Consider the following 19,457-nt stretch of genomic DNA (forward strand, 5'->3'; position numbering starts at 1 on the left):
TAGGAAAGCAAGTGGAGGCCAGCCCTGGAGGATGGAGGCCAGGTTGGCTGGCTGAGATGCCCAGCTGTTAGTCATCAGAGTCTTCGTCTCCATCTCCAGCCAGCCTAAGGCAATGCTGGCGGCAGGTACTGTGAGCAGCCAGGTGGGAATCAGTGGGCAGAGGCCTAATAAATTTTCATCAAGTATTCCAAGGCTTTGATCCACAGTGAGGAGTGGATGTGATGGCAGTTTATTACCATATGTGACTGGTGATGTAAATAACCAAATAGAAGGAGAGAAAGAAGAGTAAATTTGCTACATTTCAAATTTTATAGTTGGTTGGTTTATAGATCATCATGGATCAAAGGGGAAAATTTAAGGAGTATGGACTTGACTAAATTATGTGAAATGTCAAGAAATAAATGTTTTAAAGAAATAAAGGTTATATTAAAGCAGATTCATTTGAAAGAAGCAAACGTTCTTATGAGTCACAAATAGCAAACACAGCAAACAAAATCACTGTCTGGTAGATTCCTGATATACTAATTGTTCCTATTGTATTGTTCTTTATAGATGGCTACTATTACATAGTGATTATAAATCCATTAGAGAAAAAGTACATCCAGTGATAAAATTAAACTGTCAGCAGAGATCAAAATACACAAGACAATTATTTTAATCTTGGAACCATTTTAAATTCAAACGCATTTAAAACTATTTTGCAAACATATGACATAGAAGTGTTCTCATGGAATAGTGATTAAATAATCTATCCTACTAGCAAACAACAAAAGCAGATACTCTCTGAAAGTAATCAAAATACACATGCTTTATTAGGTAAAATGGCACATGTAATAGACATAAACTTTTTATTTTCACCTGAGAGGGGCAAAACAAATTGCTTCATAATTCCACTCTAAAATGATCTAGACTTTAACCAAGTTTTCCTAAAACCAAATAATACACCATTTCTGATTAACTGCAATGGTCAGAACATTTCCCCCTTAGGGGGAAACCCAGCAAGGCTATCATTCAAAATAGATGGTGAAATAAACTTTCCCAGACAAAAAAAAAAAAAAGACTAAAGGAGTTTATTATCACCAAACAAGCATTGCAAGAAATGTTAAAGAGACTGCTGTAAAAATAAAAATTAGAAAACCATAGGCATAAATAATTAAAATGGCAATAAATAAATACCTACCAATAATAACCTTAAATGTGAATGGATTAAGGGTAGCTGAATGGATAAGAAAACATGACTCAAATATATGCTGTCTATAAGAGATCCACCTCAGAACAAAAGACTACACAGGATGAGATTGAAGAGATGCAAAAAATAATTTCCATTCAAATGAAAAAAAAAAAAGCTGGGGTAGCAATACTCATATCTGACAAAGTAGACTTCAAAATGAAGGCCATAATAAGAGACAATAAATATTACTACATAATACTAAATGTATTGATCTGATAAGAGAATATAACCCTAATAAGCATATATGCACCTAATATAGGAGCACTTAAATATATAAAAACCTTATGGAGGATTTTAAGGGAGAGATTGGCAGCAATACAGTGGGACTGTAGAATGGGACTTTAACACCCCACTGACTTCAATGGATAGATATTCCAGACAAAAAATCAACAAGGAAACTAACTCTAAATGACACACTAGATCAGATTGATTTAATTGACATGTACAGAACATTTCACCCCAAAGTTACAGAATATACTTTCTTCTCAAGTGCACAGGAGTCATTCTCAGAGATAGACCACATGTTAGGACACAAAACAAGTCTCTACAAGTTCAAGACAATTGAAATCATCGCAAGTATTTTTCTTGGCTCATAATGGCATGAAATTAGAAATCGACTACAATAAAAACACTCAAATCATTCAAACACATGGAGGCTAAAAAGCATGTTATTAAACAATGAATGGGTTACCGATGAAATCAAGAAAGAAATAAAAAAACTTCTTGGAAACAAATGAAAATGAACACACAATAACCCCAAATCGATGGGACACAGCTAAAGCAGTTCTGAGAGGGAAATTGATAGTACTATAAGCCTATCTCAAAAAAACAAAACAAAACAAACAAACAAACAAAACAAAAAAAAAAACAAGAAAACCCAGGCAGTGTGGGTCAGTGGTTGAGTGTCAATGCATGAACCAGTAGGTTACTGGTTCAGTTCCCGGTCAGGGTGCATACCCAAGTTGCAGGCTTGATCCCCAGTGGGGTAGTTGCAAGAGGTCATTAATCAATGTTTCTAATGGATGTTTCTATCTCCCTTCTCTCTCTAAAATCAATAAAAACATATTTAAAAAAGAAAAAAATTAATAAATTATCTAACCCTATAACTTAAAGAATTAGAAAGAGAACAACAAGAAAATCTCAGAGTAAGTAGAAGGAAAGAAATAATAAAGATCAGAACAGAAATAAATGACATAGAGAGTTAAAAAATAAATAAATACATAAGATCAAGGAAACCAAGAACTGGTTCTTTTTAAAGATAAAAAAGATTGATGAACCTTTAGACAGACTCTCCAAAAAACAAAGAGAGAGGACCCAAATAAATACAATCAGAAACGAAAGAGGTGAAGTAACTAATGACACCATAGAAATAGAAAGGATTGTAAGAAAATGCTATGAAAACTATATGCCAACAAGCTGGACAATGTGGATGAAATGGAAAAATTCCTATAAAAATACAATCTTCCAAAACTGAATCAGGAAGAATCAGAGAATCTGAATAGGCCAATTACAACTAATGAAATAGAAGCAAAAAAAAAAAAAACTTTCAGCAAACAAAAGCCCTGGTCCAGATGACTTCACAGGGAAGTTTTACCAAATATTCAAAGAAGAATTAACACCTATCCTTCTCAAACTATTCCAAAAAAATCTAAGAGGAAGGAACACTTCCAATCTCTTTTAATGAGGCTAGCATTATCCTAATTCCAAAACCAGATAAAGATACTACTAAGAAAGAGAATCACAGGCCAATATCCCTGATGAACATAGATGCTAAAATATTAGCAAATTGTATCCAGCAATATATTAAAAAGATCATGCACCATGACCAAGTGGGATTTATTCCAGGGAGGCAAGGCTAGTACAATATTTGCAAATCAATAGATATGATACATCACATAAAAAAATTAAAAGACAAAAATCACATGATCAGTAGATGCAGAAAAAACATTTCACAAAATCCAACATCCATCCTATATAATAAACAGCTAACATGCAAATAGATCAAATGGTGGAACAACCGAACAACCAGTCGCTATGACATGCACTGACCACCAGGGGGCATACGTGGAACATGGCGGGTGTCAGCTGTGGCGGGCTGGTGAAGCAGGTGAGCAGGGGCACCGGACCAAGGTGGGGCACCAGCACTGTCATTGGGCCAAGCTTCTGGTGGTTACTGAAAATTCTTTGCTCCCACGTGCCTCAGTCCCACCAGTGGGCGCTCATACCTGCTGCCGGCCCCAATTGCCCCTCAGGGCTTCTACACCTCCCCCTGCACCTGAGCGGCGATTGGAGCAGCAGCTGCCGCTCGCACCCACTCACTGCGCCAGCCCCGCTTGCAGCCCCTGCTGGCGCCAGCCCCAATTGCTCCATGCCATCAGCGGATGTGAGCAGGACTGGCGCTGTCAGCATGTGGGAGCGGCGGCATTGAGAGTGGAGCTGCCAGCAGACAGGGGACCGGGGCCCCAGTGGAGGGGCCAGGGTCGGGGGCACGGAGGATGGGCTGAGACCGGCCCTTGTGCCCACCGCAGCCTCGCAGCCCACAGTTCCTTTCAAGGTGCACAAATTCATGCACTGGGCCCCTAGTTTTTTATAAAACTCTCATCAAAGTGGGAATAGAGGGATCATACCTCAATATAATGAAGGCCATATATGACAAACCTACAGCCAACATCATTCTCAATGGGCAAAAACTAAAACCATTTATCCTAAAAACAGGAACAAGACAGGGATGTTCACTTTCACCACTTTTATTCAACATAGTACTGGAAGCCTTAGCAACAGCAATCAGACAAGAAGAAAATATAAAAGGCATCCAAATTAGAAAGGAGGAAGTAAAACTGCCATTATTCGCAGATGACATGATATTGTACATAGAATACCCTAAAGACTCCATCAAATATAAGTGTAGCAGGATACAAAATTAACACCCAGAAATTGATGGCATTTTTATACACCAATAATGAATTCTCAGAAAGAGAAACTAAAAAAAAATCCCATTTACCATTGTAAGAAAAAAATTAAAATATTTAGGAATACACTTAACTACATGACATTGAAAAAAAAAGTCAGGGAATGATATAAACAAGTGGAAGAAGATACCATGTTCATGGATTGGTAGAATTAGCATCATTAAAGTGTCCATTCTACCCAAGGCAATCTACAGATTCAATGCAATCCCTATTAAAATACCCATGACATATTTCACAGATCTAGAACAAGTACTCCAAAAATTTATATGGAACCAAAAAAGGCCCCGAATAACCACAGCAATCTTGAGAAAAGAGAACAAAGTTGGAGGGATCACAATACCCAATATGAAGTTATACTACAAAGCCACTGTGATCCAAAGAGCCTGATTCTGGCACAAGAACAGGCATATAAATCAACTAGAGGCCCAGTGCACGAAATTCTTGCACGGGTGGGGTCCCTAGAGGCTGCTGGCTGCCCTCCAGGGCCTCCTTACCCTGGCTGCTGGCTGCTGGCAGGGATCTTCTTCTGTTCTGTGCCGCTCCCTGGTGGTCAGTGCACGTCATAGTGAGCGATCGAACTCCCAGTCGGTCGAACTCCCAAGGGAACACTTTGCATATTAGGCTTTTATATATATTGATAGAACAGGACCCAGGAATCAACCCAAGCCATTACCCTCAACTAATATTTGACAAAGGAGCCCTAGCTGGGTTGGCTCAGTAGATAAAGCATCAGCCTGAGAACTGAAGGGTCCCAAGTTGGATTCCAGTTGGGCAAATGCCCGGGTTGCAGGCTCGATGCCCAGTAGGGGGTGTGCAGGAGGCAGCTGATCAATGATTCTCTCTCATCGTTGATGTTTCTAACTCTCTCTCCCTTTCCCTTCCTCTCTTAAATCAATAAAAAATTTATTTAAAAAAAATATTTGACAAAGGAGGCAAGAGCATACAATGGAGTCAAGACAGTCTCTTCAACATGGAAGCATTAAACAGAGTAAGGAATCTGGGACAGAAGGCAGTGGATGGTGGGTGGGTGGGAGTTAATAAATAAATAGGAATGAAAACAAAACAAACAAAAATACAGTCCCTTCATTAGTGCTGTTGGGAAAATTGGACATGTACATGCCAAAAATATGAAACCAGACCGCCAACTTGCACCATACACAAGAATAAATTCAAACTGGATAAAAGACTTAAATGTAAGTCATGAAATCATAAAAATCCCAGAAGAAAATGTAGGCAGTAAAATCTCAGAGATCCCTCATAGCAATATGTTTGCTGATACATCTCCTAGAGCAGTGGTCGGCAAACCGCGGCTCGCGAGCCACATGCGGCTCTTTGGCCCCGTGAGTTTTTAGCAAAGGCCAGCTTAGGAGTACCCTAATTAAGTTAATAACAATGTACCTACCTACATAGTTTAAGTTTAAAAAATTTGGCTCTCAAAAGAAATTTCAATCGTTGTACTGTTGATATTTGGCTCTGTTGACTAATGAGTTTGCTGACCACTGTCCTAGGGCAAGGGAAACAAAGGAGAAAATAAACAAATGGGACTACATCACAATAAAAAGTTTGCACAGCAAAATAAACCATCAGAAAAATGAAAAGGGAGCCCAATGTATGGGAGAACATATTTGCCAATGATACATCTGATAAGGGGTTAATATCCAAAATATATAAGGAACTCATGCTACTTAACAAAAGGAAGACAATCCAATAAAAAAGTGGGCAAAGGACCTAAGTAGACACTTCTCCAAAGTGGACATAAAAATGGCCAAGAGACATATGAAAAAATGCTCAAAGTCACTAATCATCAGAGAGATGCAAATTCAAATGACAATGAGGTATCACTCACACCTGTAAGAATGGCTGCCATCAACAAATCAACAAATGACAAGTGCTTGAGAATAAGGTTCCCTATTAACGAGAAAAGGGAACCTTAATATACTGCTGGTGAAAAATGCAGGCTGGTGCAGCCATTATACAAAACAGTATTGAGTTTCCTCAAAATTAAATATGGAACTGCCATTTGACCCAGTGATCCCACTTCTAGGAATATAGCCTTAAGAAACTCGAAAGAATATATGCACTTAGCTACTGTAAATTGCACTCCTATATTCATAGCAGTGCAATTTACAGTAGCTAAGATCTGGTAAGAGCGCTAGTGCCCATCAGTAGATGAGTGGATAAAAAAACCTGTGGACCCTTTACACCATGGAATACTATGTGAGAGAACATGGATAGACCTGGAGAGTATTATACTAAACGAAATAAGCCAGTCAGAGGAAGACCTCACTCATATGTGGAATCTAAAGAATCAAATAAACTGATGAACAAAATAGATTTAGAGACATAAAAACGTGGAACAGATTGATGAATCTCAGAGGGAAGGCGGGGGAGGGGGTGGATGGGAAGAGATTAACCGAAGAACTTATAAGCATACTAGAGGCCCAGTGCACAAAATCTGTGCACTGTGGGTGGGTGGGGAGGATGTCCCTCAGCCCAGCCTGCACCCTCTCCAATCTGGGACCCCTTGGCGGATGTCTGACTGCCAGCTTAAACCGGCAGTCAGACATCCCTCTCACAATCCGGGACTGCTGGCTCCCAACCGCTCGCCTGCCTGCCAGCCTGATCACCCCCTAACCACTCCCCTGCCAGCCTGATCAACGCCTAACTGCTCCCCTGCCGGCCCGATTGCCCCCAACTGCCCTCCCCTGCTAGCCCAGTAACCCCCAACTGCCCTCCCCTGCTGGCCTGGTCGCCCCTAACTGCCCTCCCCTGCTGGCCTGGTTGCCCCTAACTGCCCTCCCTGCAGGCCTTGTCGCCCCCAACTGCCCTCCCATGCTGGCCATCTTGTGGCAGCCATCTTTGACCACATGGGGCGGCCATCTTTGTGAGGGTGTGAGGGTCAATTTACATATTACCTCTTTATTAGATAGAATGTGCATAACCCATGGACACAGAGAATAGTGAGCTGAAGGCCTGAGGTGGTGGGGGGGAGGGAGGGAGCAGGCTAGAATGGGTCAATGTGGGGGGGGGGGGACACATCTATAATACTTTCAACAATAAAGATAATTATTTTTTTTAAATTGACCTGCTGCCCTCCCATATTGGAGTAATGAATAGACCAACCATTTACTAAGCATATAGACAACCATTTACAACCTCAAGGACTGACACAGCCAAACCCCTCCTTTGCCTTTAGAGTCACAATTCTACTTAGTCAATATAAGTGTGATTGAGGTTAAATAGCAACTTTGGAGCCACTCAGTGGCTAGAACAGTGGCTCCCATGTATGGCCCTTCCTCAGTCACTTAGCGAGATCTTTTTATTTTTTTAATACTTGACAATTTTATTGGTGAAAAAAAAAATGTCCTCTGGAGTGACAGCAGTGTTTGTCCTCAGCCTCCCCCTACCCAGAGTTCCCCACACACATACACACACATGCATACACACACACAGCTACAGCCACCAAAATAACCAGCAAAGGGGCCGACACACATGGGAACATGCTATCAAAGAGGGCAGAATTCCATGTGGCGAACTGGATGGGGCGTGGAGGGTGCTACTTCTCCATCTTGCTGTTTCCTAAGCTTGGGTGGGGGCAGGAGTTGAGGACCTGGGAGACTGGGGGAGACATTCATACCCACATACACATATATCCCAGTAGCAAGGCCTCCCAGATTTGGGGTTGGGGAGAGGTAGGTTGGGAAGGGAGGCTGGGGTCTTTGGCTCCCCAAAGTTTATGGGCAGGGCTGCCAGAGAACAAGTTTGTCCATTGATCCATCTCTCGTGATTTGAATGTCCAGAGTGCCCCATTAGGGCAGGGAAGGTCTGACGGAGTTTTTCTTGAAGTTGTTAGTATCTTTAGAAGGTCTTGAGTAGCGTTTGAGGATCGGCATTGTAACCACAGTGCTGTCACTCTTCACCTGGATCAACTCGGGCACTGAGCTACTGACCTTTCTCCGATCCACCAAATGTTGGAGGATTCCCGCCCCAAAGGCATCACCTTCCACGTTGATGACCGTACAGGTCCGGTCCACTAGCCAGTCCACAGCCAGGATCAAGGAGAGGTCAACTGGCAGGTTGACTGCCTCAAGGATGATGGCCAGAGTGAGGACACCTCCCGCAGGGACGCCCGCGGTGCCCACGCTGGAGGCGGTGGCCGTGATCAGGATGGTGATGATCATCGCCACATCCAAGGGCCTCCGGTTGATCTGGGCAATGAACACCGCGGCCACACACTGGAAGAGGGCGGCTCCGTCCATGTTGACAGTGGCCCCGATGGGCAGGATGAAGCGGCAGATGTTCTTAGAGATGCCGTTCCTCTCCTCCACGCACTGTATGGTCAGCGGCAAAGTGGCGGAGCTGGAGGACGTGGCGAAGGCAGCGGCCAGCGCTGTCAGGATGCCCCACAGGAAGCGGTAGGGGTTCTTCCTGGTGAGGATGAAGTACAATAAGGGCAGCACCAGGAGCCCGTGGATGAGGTGGCCCAGCATGATGCAGAGGACGTATATGCCGACGCTGGTGAAGAGCTGCTTCACGTCGTCCATCTCAATGATCTTGCTGGCCACCAGGAACAGGATGCCCACGGGGGCGTACCACATGATCCAGGAGACCATCACCATGGTGGCGTCGTTGAAGGAGCCGAAGAAGTGGATGAGCATCTCCCCATCCGGCCCCAGCTTCCGCAGGCACACGCCAAAGGCGATGGAGAACACCACCAGGCCCAGGATGTTCATGCCTTCCACCTGGCGCCCCACCGGCACCTTCGTCACGGTTCCGTAGAAATCTCCGTCTTCGTAGTAGGTCGCATACGAGCGGAAGGTTGCAGTCACCAGGTTGGAGGGGAAGAAATTCCTCAGGAGATCCAGGATAGAATCCAGCACAGACTTGCCGGTGTCCTGCGCGGGGGAGGGGCCCGTGTCGTTTTGGGCCTCGGCGAGGGCGGCGCCGGGCTGCAGAGCCACCGCCAGGATGATGCCGATGGTACTCCCCAACATCGTGGAGACCAGGAAGAAGAGCAGCGCCCAGGAGCCCAGGCGCCCGAGCACGCCCGGGTCCAGGCTGGCGCTGCCGCTGATGAGGCTGCACACCACCAGCGGCAGGATGACCAGGCGCAGCATGCGGAGCAGCAGCTCCCCGGGGAAGGCGAAGGCCGCCAGGCGCGAGGGGCCCAGCATGGCCGCGCCCCCGGCGCTGGACAGCCCCAGCCCCAGCAGCACGCCCCCCAGCACGAACAGCATGGTCATCAGCAGCAGCAGGTTGGTGCGGAGGCAGCTCAGCACCGGGTTCGAGGGAGGGCCGCCTCCTGCCTGGCCTGGTTTCAGTTCGGCGGTGTGCTCCACCGCTCTAGACCCTTTGGGGTCTTCCTTCGGCGGGTCGGCCAACATGGTGACCGCCCGGGGGTTTCTCAGCGCCTGGAAGCAGGGAGAGCCGAGGGCGCCAGCCTAGGACGCCGAGGTCCCTTAGAGCCGAGAGTGGCGTAGCAGCCCGGAGCTGGACCGCTGAGGTTCCGGGGACTGTGAGCTCACAGCGCCCCCGCGTTCCAGGCCCTTGGAGATGGAGTGTCCGGGTCCCCTGCGCTCCCAAGGGTGGGTCCGCAGCCCCAAAGCGGGGAATTGGGAGCGCCTGGGTTTCTTGGCCCTGGGAGTAAGAATACAGGAGTTTCTCACGCTGGGACCTGGCGTCCTGGGCTCGGGAAGCTGTTCCAGAGAGGAGTTGCTGGTGGCGCAGATCCCGGACGCCTGGATCCTGGATCCAGGAGGGGGGACCTGGGGTGCCTGGGTCCTGGAAGCGGAGGGCTCGGGAGTCTAAGTGTGGGGGCTTTAAAGGGAGCTCCGGGAACAGGGGAGCCAGGCCACTGAGTGAGGAAGGCAGTCTCCCTGAGTCACCAAGGGAGATCTTAAAGGTACAGGTCCCTGGCTCCAGCCTCGAGAGATTCCGGTCGAGAAGGGGTGACGTGCAGCCAGGCGCCTGCTTTCTGGTCTTCCCAGTTGGCTTTGGAAGGCACAGCCCTGTGAGCATTGTACTCCGTGTTCTCAAGGCCACAGGAATGGTTATGGAGGGAACCATGGGGGAACCATGCAAACTTGGACTCTCTTTCCAGTAACTTTCAAGTAAAACAGAAGCTGCTTCCTCCCTAGTCCCTGTCAGCAGGGAGGTCAGCAGGGACGTGGGGCACTGCAAGATCCCCAAGTGCCTTCGGTTTGCCATTCTAAATAGATGGTCTTTAGGTTCAGTCTTCAAAAGTAGGTGTGCTCACGTGGTGTGTAGTAACTAGAATATTGCATTCCCCTTCTAGACTTACTGACGAAATTTACTTAGACAAAGCTTTACCTGTGAGATTTTGGAAGGCGGCTGTGGTTGCCAATATTCTGAGGACTGTCCCAGATTCCAGGATCACTCATGAGCTCTCCGGACTTGGTTACTTTCAAGAAAGGTCTCTTAGTTCCAGGCCAGTGCTTCTCAAAGTCAAAGTACATACAAATCACATAGGACTGGGTGGAATCCAAGAGTCGTTATATGACAAGTACCCAGGCTGTGCTGATACAGCTCATCCTGACAACTGCTGAGAACCAGACCCCTGATGTGTGTTGCTTGTTGCTCAGGAGAGCAGTGAGTAGCCCTAAGAAAGGGACAGGTGTAAGCAGACGTGGTTGCAATGGTAACTTTCAGAGAGGAAGAGGAAAAAGTGCTGAAAAGATCTGACCTGTCAGGAGCCCTTGAGCAGAGAGGGGAGTTCAGAGGGCTCTGCTGGTCTACATCAAGGTCAGAAGTCGGGAGGAGCCGCACAGAAGGATTCTCGGTGGGGATAATCAGGAGAGCTTTTCACAATCTAGGAAGTTCGTGCTGGGCATGGCTTACTGGACTTCCCTGGATACTTTATGCACTAGCACTGACATAATTTTGTATAAAGCCAGGACCCACACCCTCAATTCTGTTTAGAGTAGTATCTTCTTGTTTTACTTGGTTTTTCTAACTGTGAGCCCAGCAGCTGAATGTTTAAACTCTGGCCCTGGAAGATTTTTTAAAAGCTTTTTTTTTGCCAGGGAAGTGTGGCTCAGTGGTTGAGTGTCGACCTATGAACCAGGAGGTCATGGTTCGATGCCCGGGTTGTAGGGCGTGCAGGAGGCAGCCCATCAATGATTCTCTCTCATCATTGATGTTTCTATGTCCCTCTCCCTTCCTCTCTGAAATCAAGAAAAATATATTAAAAGGAAAAAAAAAAGCTTTTTTTCAGTACCCCAGAAGTACCAAACTGGATTCTCAAATATATTCCCAAAGATTTGAGATGGAAGGACTGTAGTCTCGTAGGTCTTATGATAGTTTTAGGATGACATTGTTGACAATGCATAGTGGGGAGGTGTCAAATATTACTTCCTGAAATGCAAAATGTAACAGTCCCATCACAGTTGATGGTAGGGTTCCCAAAAGGGTGTAGAGAAACAGAAATTAGGCAAGGGTTTCCTGCAGAGCCCAGGGATCCAAAATCTTTTTCAGCCCCTTGAAAAGACAGCGAGGACCCAAAATAGAAATGAAGCTCTCTGGGGCTGACTTTACTCACAGTGCTGGAGGGCTAACTGCTGACATGTGTTTTTACGGATATGGCTGCTAATGGAAACAGCTTCGGGCAAATGACAGCACCCAAGGTTCTCGTGTGACCCCTGCACGATATTTGGAGGAACGTGACTTTACCAAAAACAATAAATGAAATCCTGCAGATATCCATATGCTTCAGGCAAGTTCAAGGAACTCTTTTGTTGGCCTGAGACCAGGAGTGGAAAATAAATAGCAGGCGTAATTAATTTTTAAGATGTGGTCAACATTATAAAATGAAAATTGATAATAGCTGCTCAAATCTGGCATCTGCATACAAAACAAATTATAGTTCACCATTCAAGTCACAGTTTGTATTTCAGATTACTTAATTTTTCAGTAGAAGTGTGTCGACAGGCATACTCTTCATAATAGGCAGTCGAATGGCAAACGGTTGATACCCGGAGAAATAAGGGATCCGTCTGCAGGCAAGCACAGGCCTGTGACTACCCAATGCACTGTTGATTCAGCCTTAGAGCCACACTTTCCGATGAACAGGGCTCATGCGTAGAGATGGATACAGAGGATGCAAGCATGGCTCTCATAGTGCGTCGGGTACATACATTGTGTTCCTTGTTACTAAGCGTTTGGAAAGATTTAGTTCCCCCTGTAGTGTTCAGAGAGAGTTAAATGCTGTCGGACCATTAAGCTCTGCCCAGTGGGGCAATAATTTTCACACGAAGCTTGTCTGTAGAGGATGTGTTTCCATAGTTCCCTGGAAACCTGGTGTGGAATGTAAATGCATGCTTAAGGACACACCAAGGAGGGAAGTGGTACCAAGTAATTTCCACATCACCATGGCATGGTGTCTTAGGAATCAAAGGGAGTGTGAAAGTCAGGAGACAGACATAAGCCCTCGGGGTTTTATTCCCTGCTGAAATCCGGGTTCACCGTGCCGGAACAAGGTGGTGAGAAGCTCGGGGTGTGGAAAACTGGGCCGCAGTGGGCCTCTGTGGGCCACGATAAGTCTCAGCTCCTACCCTAGGGAAGGTGCTGTGTACCGCACCCCAAATGACACTTGGCAGCACTCATCAAAGAAAACGTAGGCGCACTCACTTTATGGGGAAACAGCGAGGCCTCGTGAGGGGAGCTGGCTGACCTCAGCGCTGGAAGGAGAACTAGCCCACACACTGCTTATGAAACACGTGATTTACGCCCGCGTGGCACTGACTTGGCATCCTCCTGAGGGAAGGACTTGCTTCCTGATTTGCGATCATCTGTGAAGGAAGTCATAATGAGCCAGGCTCGAGGTGTCGGGGAAGAGGGGACACAGGATCTGAGAAGGAAACGCTCGTGATCCTTTCTTCCATCTCCCCTTGCATCTCCCCGCGTCTGTTGCCTGGGGACCCTCATCTGGGCCTCGTTAGCCATCCAGCCACGCAGCATCTGGCTTAGTTAGCAGTGGAGGTGCTGCACTGCCTGCCTTTCCCCTGCATGGTTCCCCCGAATCCTGATTGCAAGCTATCCTGGCTGGGCGTGGCCACTGGGGACACATCGTTTGGCCGTCACCAAACAGGATGGAGTCTCTGTCCTTGGCACATAGGCCACATGATCCGGATGTAAGAAACGTGAACGTGTGTATTTTAGGCATTCACCTGAGATGGTGCCCTTCTGGGAAAATTCAGAACCATTTCTGAGGCGGTTGCTTCAAGCGATGCTTGGAACCCATTATCCACAGGTCAGCCTGCAGAGGGCGGGCAGGTGAGGCAGTGATGGTGTTTCCACTTAAAAAAGAAGGGCTCTGTGGGGCAAAAGCCAGGGGAGAAGAGGTTTGTGCCCCCAAAATTACCACCAAAGGCTGAAAATGCTTGAGGTCCTGTGACAACATAGAGCTCTCCTCGCGTCACTCCCCATGAAAAGACCCAGGCTTGTTTCAGACTTAGCCCCTGCTCTTGGACTCTGTGGTTTGTCACAGCAGGGAGCCAAAAGACAATTGTTATTTATTGTTCCTTATAATTAAAATGCCACCTAGCGGTTGTAGTGTGACCTTCTCAGGCCAGTGTCAACCTCTCCGGCCCTTTCTACTAAAAGCATCTGTCGTAAAATACATCATGAGGGGTCCCTCCTATTTTGGGAAGTGGGGGCATTGGCTCTCAACTCAAGCCTGGGGACTGAAACCTACTAGCTGTGGGATGTTGGGCAAGCCCTTTCACCTCCCTGCACCTGTCTCCTGGTCTCCAGGGGCAAGGTGAGAAGAGGGTTGGTGTTGGATTAAACAATGTAAAGCACCCCCACAGTGACTGGCCTGGAGTCAATGCTCAATTCAGTCAACACTCCTTTTACTGTTACCAAGGAAGGGTGCACAGTGTGTGCTTCGGATAACCTTTGAGAAGAGTCTCATCCTTGGCTTTGCGTCATTTAAGGCATTTGCACCTATAAGCCTGAGGCTGTGCTAAATGGTCTCCAGCTCAGCTATTCTCTTCAGTTCTGACCATGGATGGCAAAGGAGGCAGGATTCTTGGAAGACATTGATCAGGGCACATAGCCAGAGCTTCATGAATGTTGCTGGTAGCATGTTACCTGCTCTCTTGGTCCTGGGAACAGAAATAGGCAAAGGGGGAGAAAGTTAACATATTCATCACCCACTATGTGATGGCACCATGCTGAGTGTTTCTACACTTGGTACCTCTTAATCCTCACCCCCGCCCCCCCAAACTCCTTCAGTGAGGTGCACAGGGTCGGCTCCATTTTCCAGTTGAAGTGATTTATTCAAGTCACAGCAAGGAAGTGACAGAGCTGAAATTGAACTCAGATTTGATCCCAGACGCCCTGAAATATTGTAGACTTGTGCAATTCCGTGTCTCCACCTCTCCCGCCCCCGCGTTCCCTCCTGTGGGTCATGCATACGCTGGCGTAAATTTCAAAAACAGCTCATTCTTCCTGCTGGACAGGCCATAAGTAAGATGCATCATAATTAGCCATGTCTGATTGACCTCCTGTTGTCCTAAGCTGTAGCCCCTAATTGTACGGTGGTGGGGGTTTTGCTGTGGCTAGTTTCATCATTTTGACAGCTTGCTAATAAAAGGTCACCCCAGGTACAGAAGCGCTCTGATTTACATATGGCGAGTAAAAGGGCATTATGGGAAGTCAGCATCTAAGGTAGGCCTGCGCATTTGTTGCTATCGACACCCATGCTGAGATTCCATAATTGACAAGAAATGCTATTATTAAGCAGATCTGTTGAGATAATTAGCACTCAGGGTTGCATTTTTAATCGGACTTGAATCGGATAATTTATCACAGCAGTAGCAAGCTGTCCGGGCCACACAATAAATACTCATTAAGGCTGAATAAAGATTAACGGCAGGCTGAAAGAAAATTAGGCCAAATGGTAACATTTGATTGTAATATTTACAGTGCTAATTTGGACTGATATTGGCAAAAAGATCAGATCCCCAAATCGAGCTCATTTAAGAAGGAAGAGGTGAGGAGATGCTATGTTGAGATGGCCTGAGTGGGAATTTTTTTAAAACTTGAAATCTTACTCCTAATTGATGCCTCCCCCCACCACCAATAAAAAAACATTTTTTTTTTTTGGAAGGCTCGTTTGGCACGGCTGTTCCAGGAGCCTTGGTACTCTGCATGAAGAAGATGACAACTCTAAACAGAGAAATGTGCCTCTGGAAGGCACGCCTAATTTGCTAACATTAGTCAGAGACTGTACTTTTAATTTCATGCAACTCGCTTGTCTCTGGTTCATACATGGGCAGTTTATGGCACTTCAAGTTAATTAGAAACACCTACCATTAAAAACATGCAACGTCTTTAAAGGGAAAGGGAAGTCATTTCAGCCCACTGTATTCCCAGGCCAAGACATTTATGTACTTGCTGATAATTTACAGTACACTAAAGATAGGGAAGCAAATGAGAACATTAGTATTTATGAATACAGTAAATTATGTTGACAAAACCAGTGTGAAAGGTCAGATCCAGAACCCACAGCAAATGTGCAGTTTGTTTATCAAACTGAGAGGCTTGGGTTTTCATGGAAAATGAATTCCAAGGGCTGCCACATGGGGGTGAAACCCCTCTGAAGACCCATGGCCCAGGCAGCTGCTGGAGCCCGCCCCGCCCCGGAACCAGCAGTCAGTGGCTGGTGTGGGCCATCCTGGCCACTGGGTGCTGTCATCAGACTTGAGGGACTTCAGCCACATTGCTGCCATCATCAGAGAGCCTTTGTTAAAAGCCTGCTTGTGCTTTGCTGTCATTCTCTGTAGGAAGATGTAGGTGAACCCCAACAGCAGAGAGAGCTCATGTGCTGTGCACAGGAATGCACGCTGCCAAAGTCAAATGAACTAGACTGAAGCAGGGAATCGGAGGTGGGTCTAGGTCACCAAGGGCATGTAAGGTAGTGGCGGGACCAGGCGAAGGGTGTTTGAGGCATCGGAAGGTCAGGGGCAGCTGGGGGAGCTGGTCCTGAGGGCAGGCAGAGGAGAGGCGAGAGGTGTGAAGGCGTTGGGTGGCCATGGCAGGAAGGTGTCGCCTCTTTCCTCAGCCTTCACAAGGAGCTTAACCAAATAAACACTGAAGTGGACTTTGTGTTCCTGGGTTCATTTTGAATGGCACAGACAAGGGGCACTCAGAACTGGGGCAGTGTTCCGTGACAAGCCGGTGAGAGGCAGACAGGGGGACCGGGGCAGGGCTCAGCCTTCCTTCCCCCCCCCCCCGCTCCCCCCGGGACCCTGGGAGCTGCTCGCTGCCATCGCACTGGAGGTCCTGACCCGCCCTGCAGTGTGACCCACCGCCTGCCTCGGTCCTCAGACCCGTCCTCATTGGTGGCCACAGAATAAGCTTTCATCCTCAGCTGGAAAGTGATGGGGTAATTACAGGCAGAAAGGAAAACAGCCCCCAATTCTGATGTACTCATCTCAGCAAACATAGCATGTAGACTTGTGATGGGAACGCAGGGATGAAAACCGATCTGAGTCCTCAGCAGAGGTTCTCATGAAGTTGGGAGACAGCCCAATCAGTCACTGTATAACAGGTCCTGTGGCGAGTGCCAGATGTAAGAAAGTCAACATCAGGGTTGCTGCTGGCAAGGGGGCAGCAGCCTGTGGCCTCACCCACAGGGCCACCCCACCTCTAAAAGGCCACCCTAGTGCTTTGCCTAAGCCTGCTCGGTGCTGAAACTTCCGTAAGAAGGACGTGGAGGGGAACGAAAGGCCGAGGTGAACTGGCCCCGAGGACAGGGCACGGGGCCATCTGCTACAGGGACACACAGCCCGCCCCCTCTCTCAGATCCAGCGCCCTCGAGCCTGGCTCACCACTCTCTGAGTCCTGGGGCCAAGGCAGTTCCTGGGAACTGGACCCTGGAAATAAGTGAGGCTTTCTCTCCTCTCCTGCTCTCCTCCGTCTCACTATTTCCCCCCCCCCCCCCCCCCCCCGGTTCTCAGTCCTCACCCAGCCCCCACGCCACTCTTCCCACCTCTTTTGGCTCAGCTCCCTCTCAGCTCACCTTTGCTAAGCGGTGAGCTGATAACGGAAGAGTTTTCTTCCTCCCAGGAATCTTGGTGTTTTTCAGGCACTGGATTCCTGATAACCAAACGGCTCCCCAGGTCCCCACGCAATGAATCTCCAACTGTAGCATTTCGTTGGTGTATTTTGGAGTGGAAAGGTCTGCTCTGTGCTCCTCAAACCACACGGCACGGCCAGCTGCTGCTTGGCTCTGCAGCACTGGGGTGTTTGGGAGACATGGCCCAGCGTCTGGTTTTTAGCTAAACAGTGATGGAGGTGAAAGAGGCAGCATGCCATGGTGGAAACGAGTGAGACGCACTCCCCGCGCAGGGGCAGAAATTGGTTTTTCAGGTCTTTAAAAAAGAATCGTTAAAAGCAACCACACAGCTATTAACAATAACAGCTGCTGTTTATTGAGCACTTACTGCCAGGCCCTGCTCAAAGCACTGTGTGTTGTATTAATCCGTTTAATCCTCACATCTGCATTAACCCCATTTCACAGGTGAGGTAACTAAGGCACAGAGATGTATAGCATGCCCAAGGCTGTAGCTCCAGTGAGAGGCAAAGCAGAGATTAACATGCTCTGAATCTCCATGGCGGTTCAGTAGCAAAGAGCTGCTGTATATATAGACCAAGGAGCCAGGACAGAGAAACGAGTTTTCAGAGGATTTTAACATGAACACAGCTGCCTTGGTGTTGGGTTTCAGGAAAGAGTTAATGTTGAAAAGTTAAGAGCAAAATGAGCCATGCTCCTATGTACAATGTCACCTAGACTTCCTAAAGAGAAAAAGGTATAAAATAGCAAGGTTCAGTCCTGGCCAGTTTGGTTCAGTGGCTAGAGCATCGGCCTGTAAATCAAAGGGTCATGGGTTCAATTCCTTGTCAAGAGCACATACCTCTGTTGCAGGCTCCATCCCCTGCCCTGGTCAGAGTGCAAATGGGAGGCAACCAATCAATATATGTGTCTCTCTCACCCCCACTTCCCCTTCCCCCTTCACTCTCTCTAAAAAATCAATGGAAAAATATGTTTAGGAATAGTGCCTTGGGTGAGGATTAAAGGATATATATATATATATATATATATATATATATATATATATTAAGGTTCACTTGAGGATGCATACCGCCTTTCATTCCGACAAATAAAAATGAAACGTGGGCCCTGGCCAGCTGGTTCAGTTGGTCGGAGCATTGTCCAAACAGTAAAAGGTTGCAGGTTTGATTCCTGGTCAGAGCACAGACCTAGGTTGCAGGTTTGGCACCTGGTCTGGGGATGTGGGAGAGGCAACTGATTGATGGTTCTCTCTCTCCCTCCCCCCTTCCTCTCTCTCTCTAAAAAATCGGTAAAGGAACATATCATCAGGTGAGGATTTAAAAACAAACAAACACAAGTTTTAATGGACAGTCCTATTCAGTCAGGTGTGTGAGATTTCCTAATGGAGGATACAAAGCTTTTTCATAGCATATTGATTCTATTGTTATATACCCATAAAAACAAGAGGGAATACTGATTACCTAATTTTGTTTCTTATTTGTAAGCAATAAACCTATTCTACTGATTTTTTTTTTTTAGTGTTTTCAAGGCAGTAATTTATTTTCTAATTAGTACATATGCTCTTGGAAGAGAAGGATCATATTTTGTTTGCCTCTGAGCAGACTGGAACAAGAGTCTGTCACGGAAGCATCCTAAAGGCAGACATTCAACAGCAGCAAAAGTAGTTGCTGCCTTTATTGAGTATCGACTTTACACCTCATTTAATCCTCACAACAGCCCAATGGAGTAGGCATTCTGTTGGTCCCATTTTTCAGTTAAGGGAAGCAGGCCAGGCTAGGCTGAGCAGTGTGCACAGGGCTGTAAGGGGCAGAGTGGGGTTTTAAACTTTGCCTGAAGTTCCTCTCCTGGAGTCCTTAACCATTAAGCTCGCCTGCTTCCTTGTGGAGTCAATGGCTTGGGTACAAGAGCTTTCTTGCTAATGCCCAGGTCTTTGGGTCTGTAGGATGTATACCCAGAAAGGGAAGTTGGCCAAGCTTTAGCAACTCTAGTTGACACCCAACAATAAGTGCATGAAGACAGCCTGACACCATTGGCAAAGCCTCCCATTGAGATTTAGGAATGAGTCACATGCTCGTCTAGGAAAACAAACAGAGCAAAACTGAACGCTGGGACAGGAAAGCCCGGGCACCTATGTAACTCGCTGTGTAATGGGATCCTT

At 46.8% G+C, this 19,457-nt stretch overlaps 2 protein-coding genes across 2 annotated transcripts in view; one reads left to right on the forward strand and one right to left on the reverse strand.

The window, feature by feature from the left end:
- The window catches only part of JAZF1 (JAZF zinc finger 1), a 303,527-nt gene that overhangs the window by 195,613 nt on the left and 88,457 nt on the right, over positions 1 to 19,457 (forward strand). The gene's annotated exons all lie outside the window — the stretch shown is intronic.
- On the reverse strand, positions 7,520 to 9,722 carry LOC103293995 (neutral amino acid transporter B(0)-like). Its single transcript, XM_054726095.1, has one exon. The coding sequence runs from the start codon at positions 9,582 to 9,584 to the stop codon at positions 8,010 to 8,012; it is 1,575 nt and encodes a 524-aa protein (XP_054582070.1). The 5' UTR covers positions 9,585 to 9,722; the 3' UTR covers positions 7,520 to 8,009.

Source organism: Eptesicus fuscus, chromosome 14 (assembly GCF_027574615.1).
Source record: "Eptesicus fuscus isolate TK198812 chromosome 14, DD_ASM_mEF_20220401, whole genome shotgun sequence".
Classification (NCBI taxonomy): Eukaryota; Metazoa; Chordata; class Mammalia; order Chiroptera; family Vespertilionidae; genus Eptesicus; species Eptesicus fuscus.

What these genes read in the sequence shown, in the direction of transcription:
- LOC103293995 (XM_054726095.1), bottom strand. Translation starts at nt 9,584, where the DNA reads ATGTTGGCCGACCCGCCGAAGGAAGACCCCAAAGGGTCTAGAGCGGTG.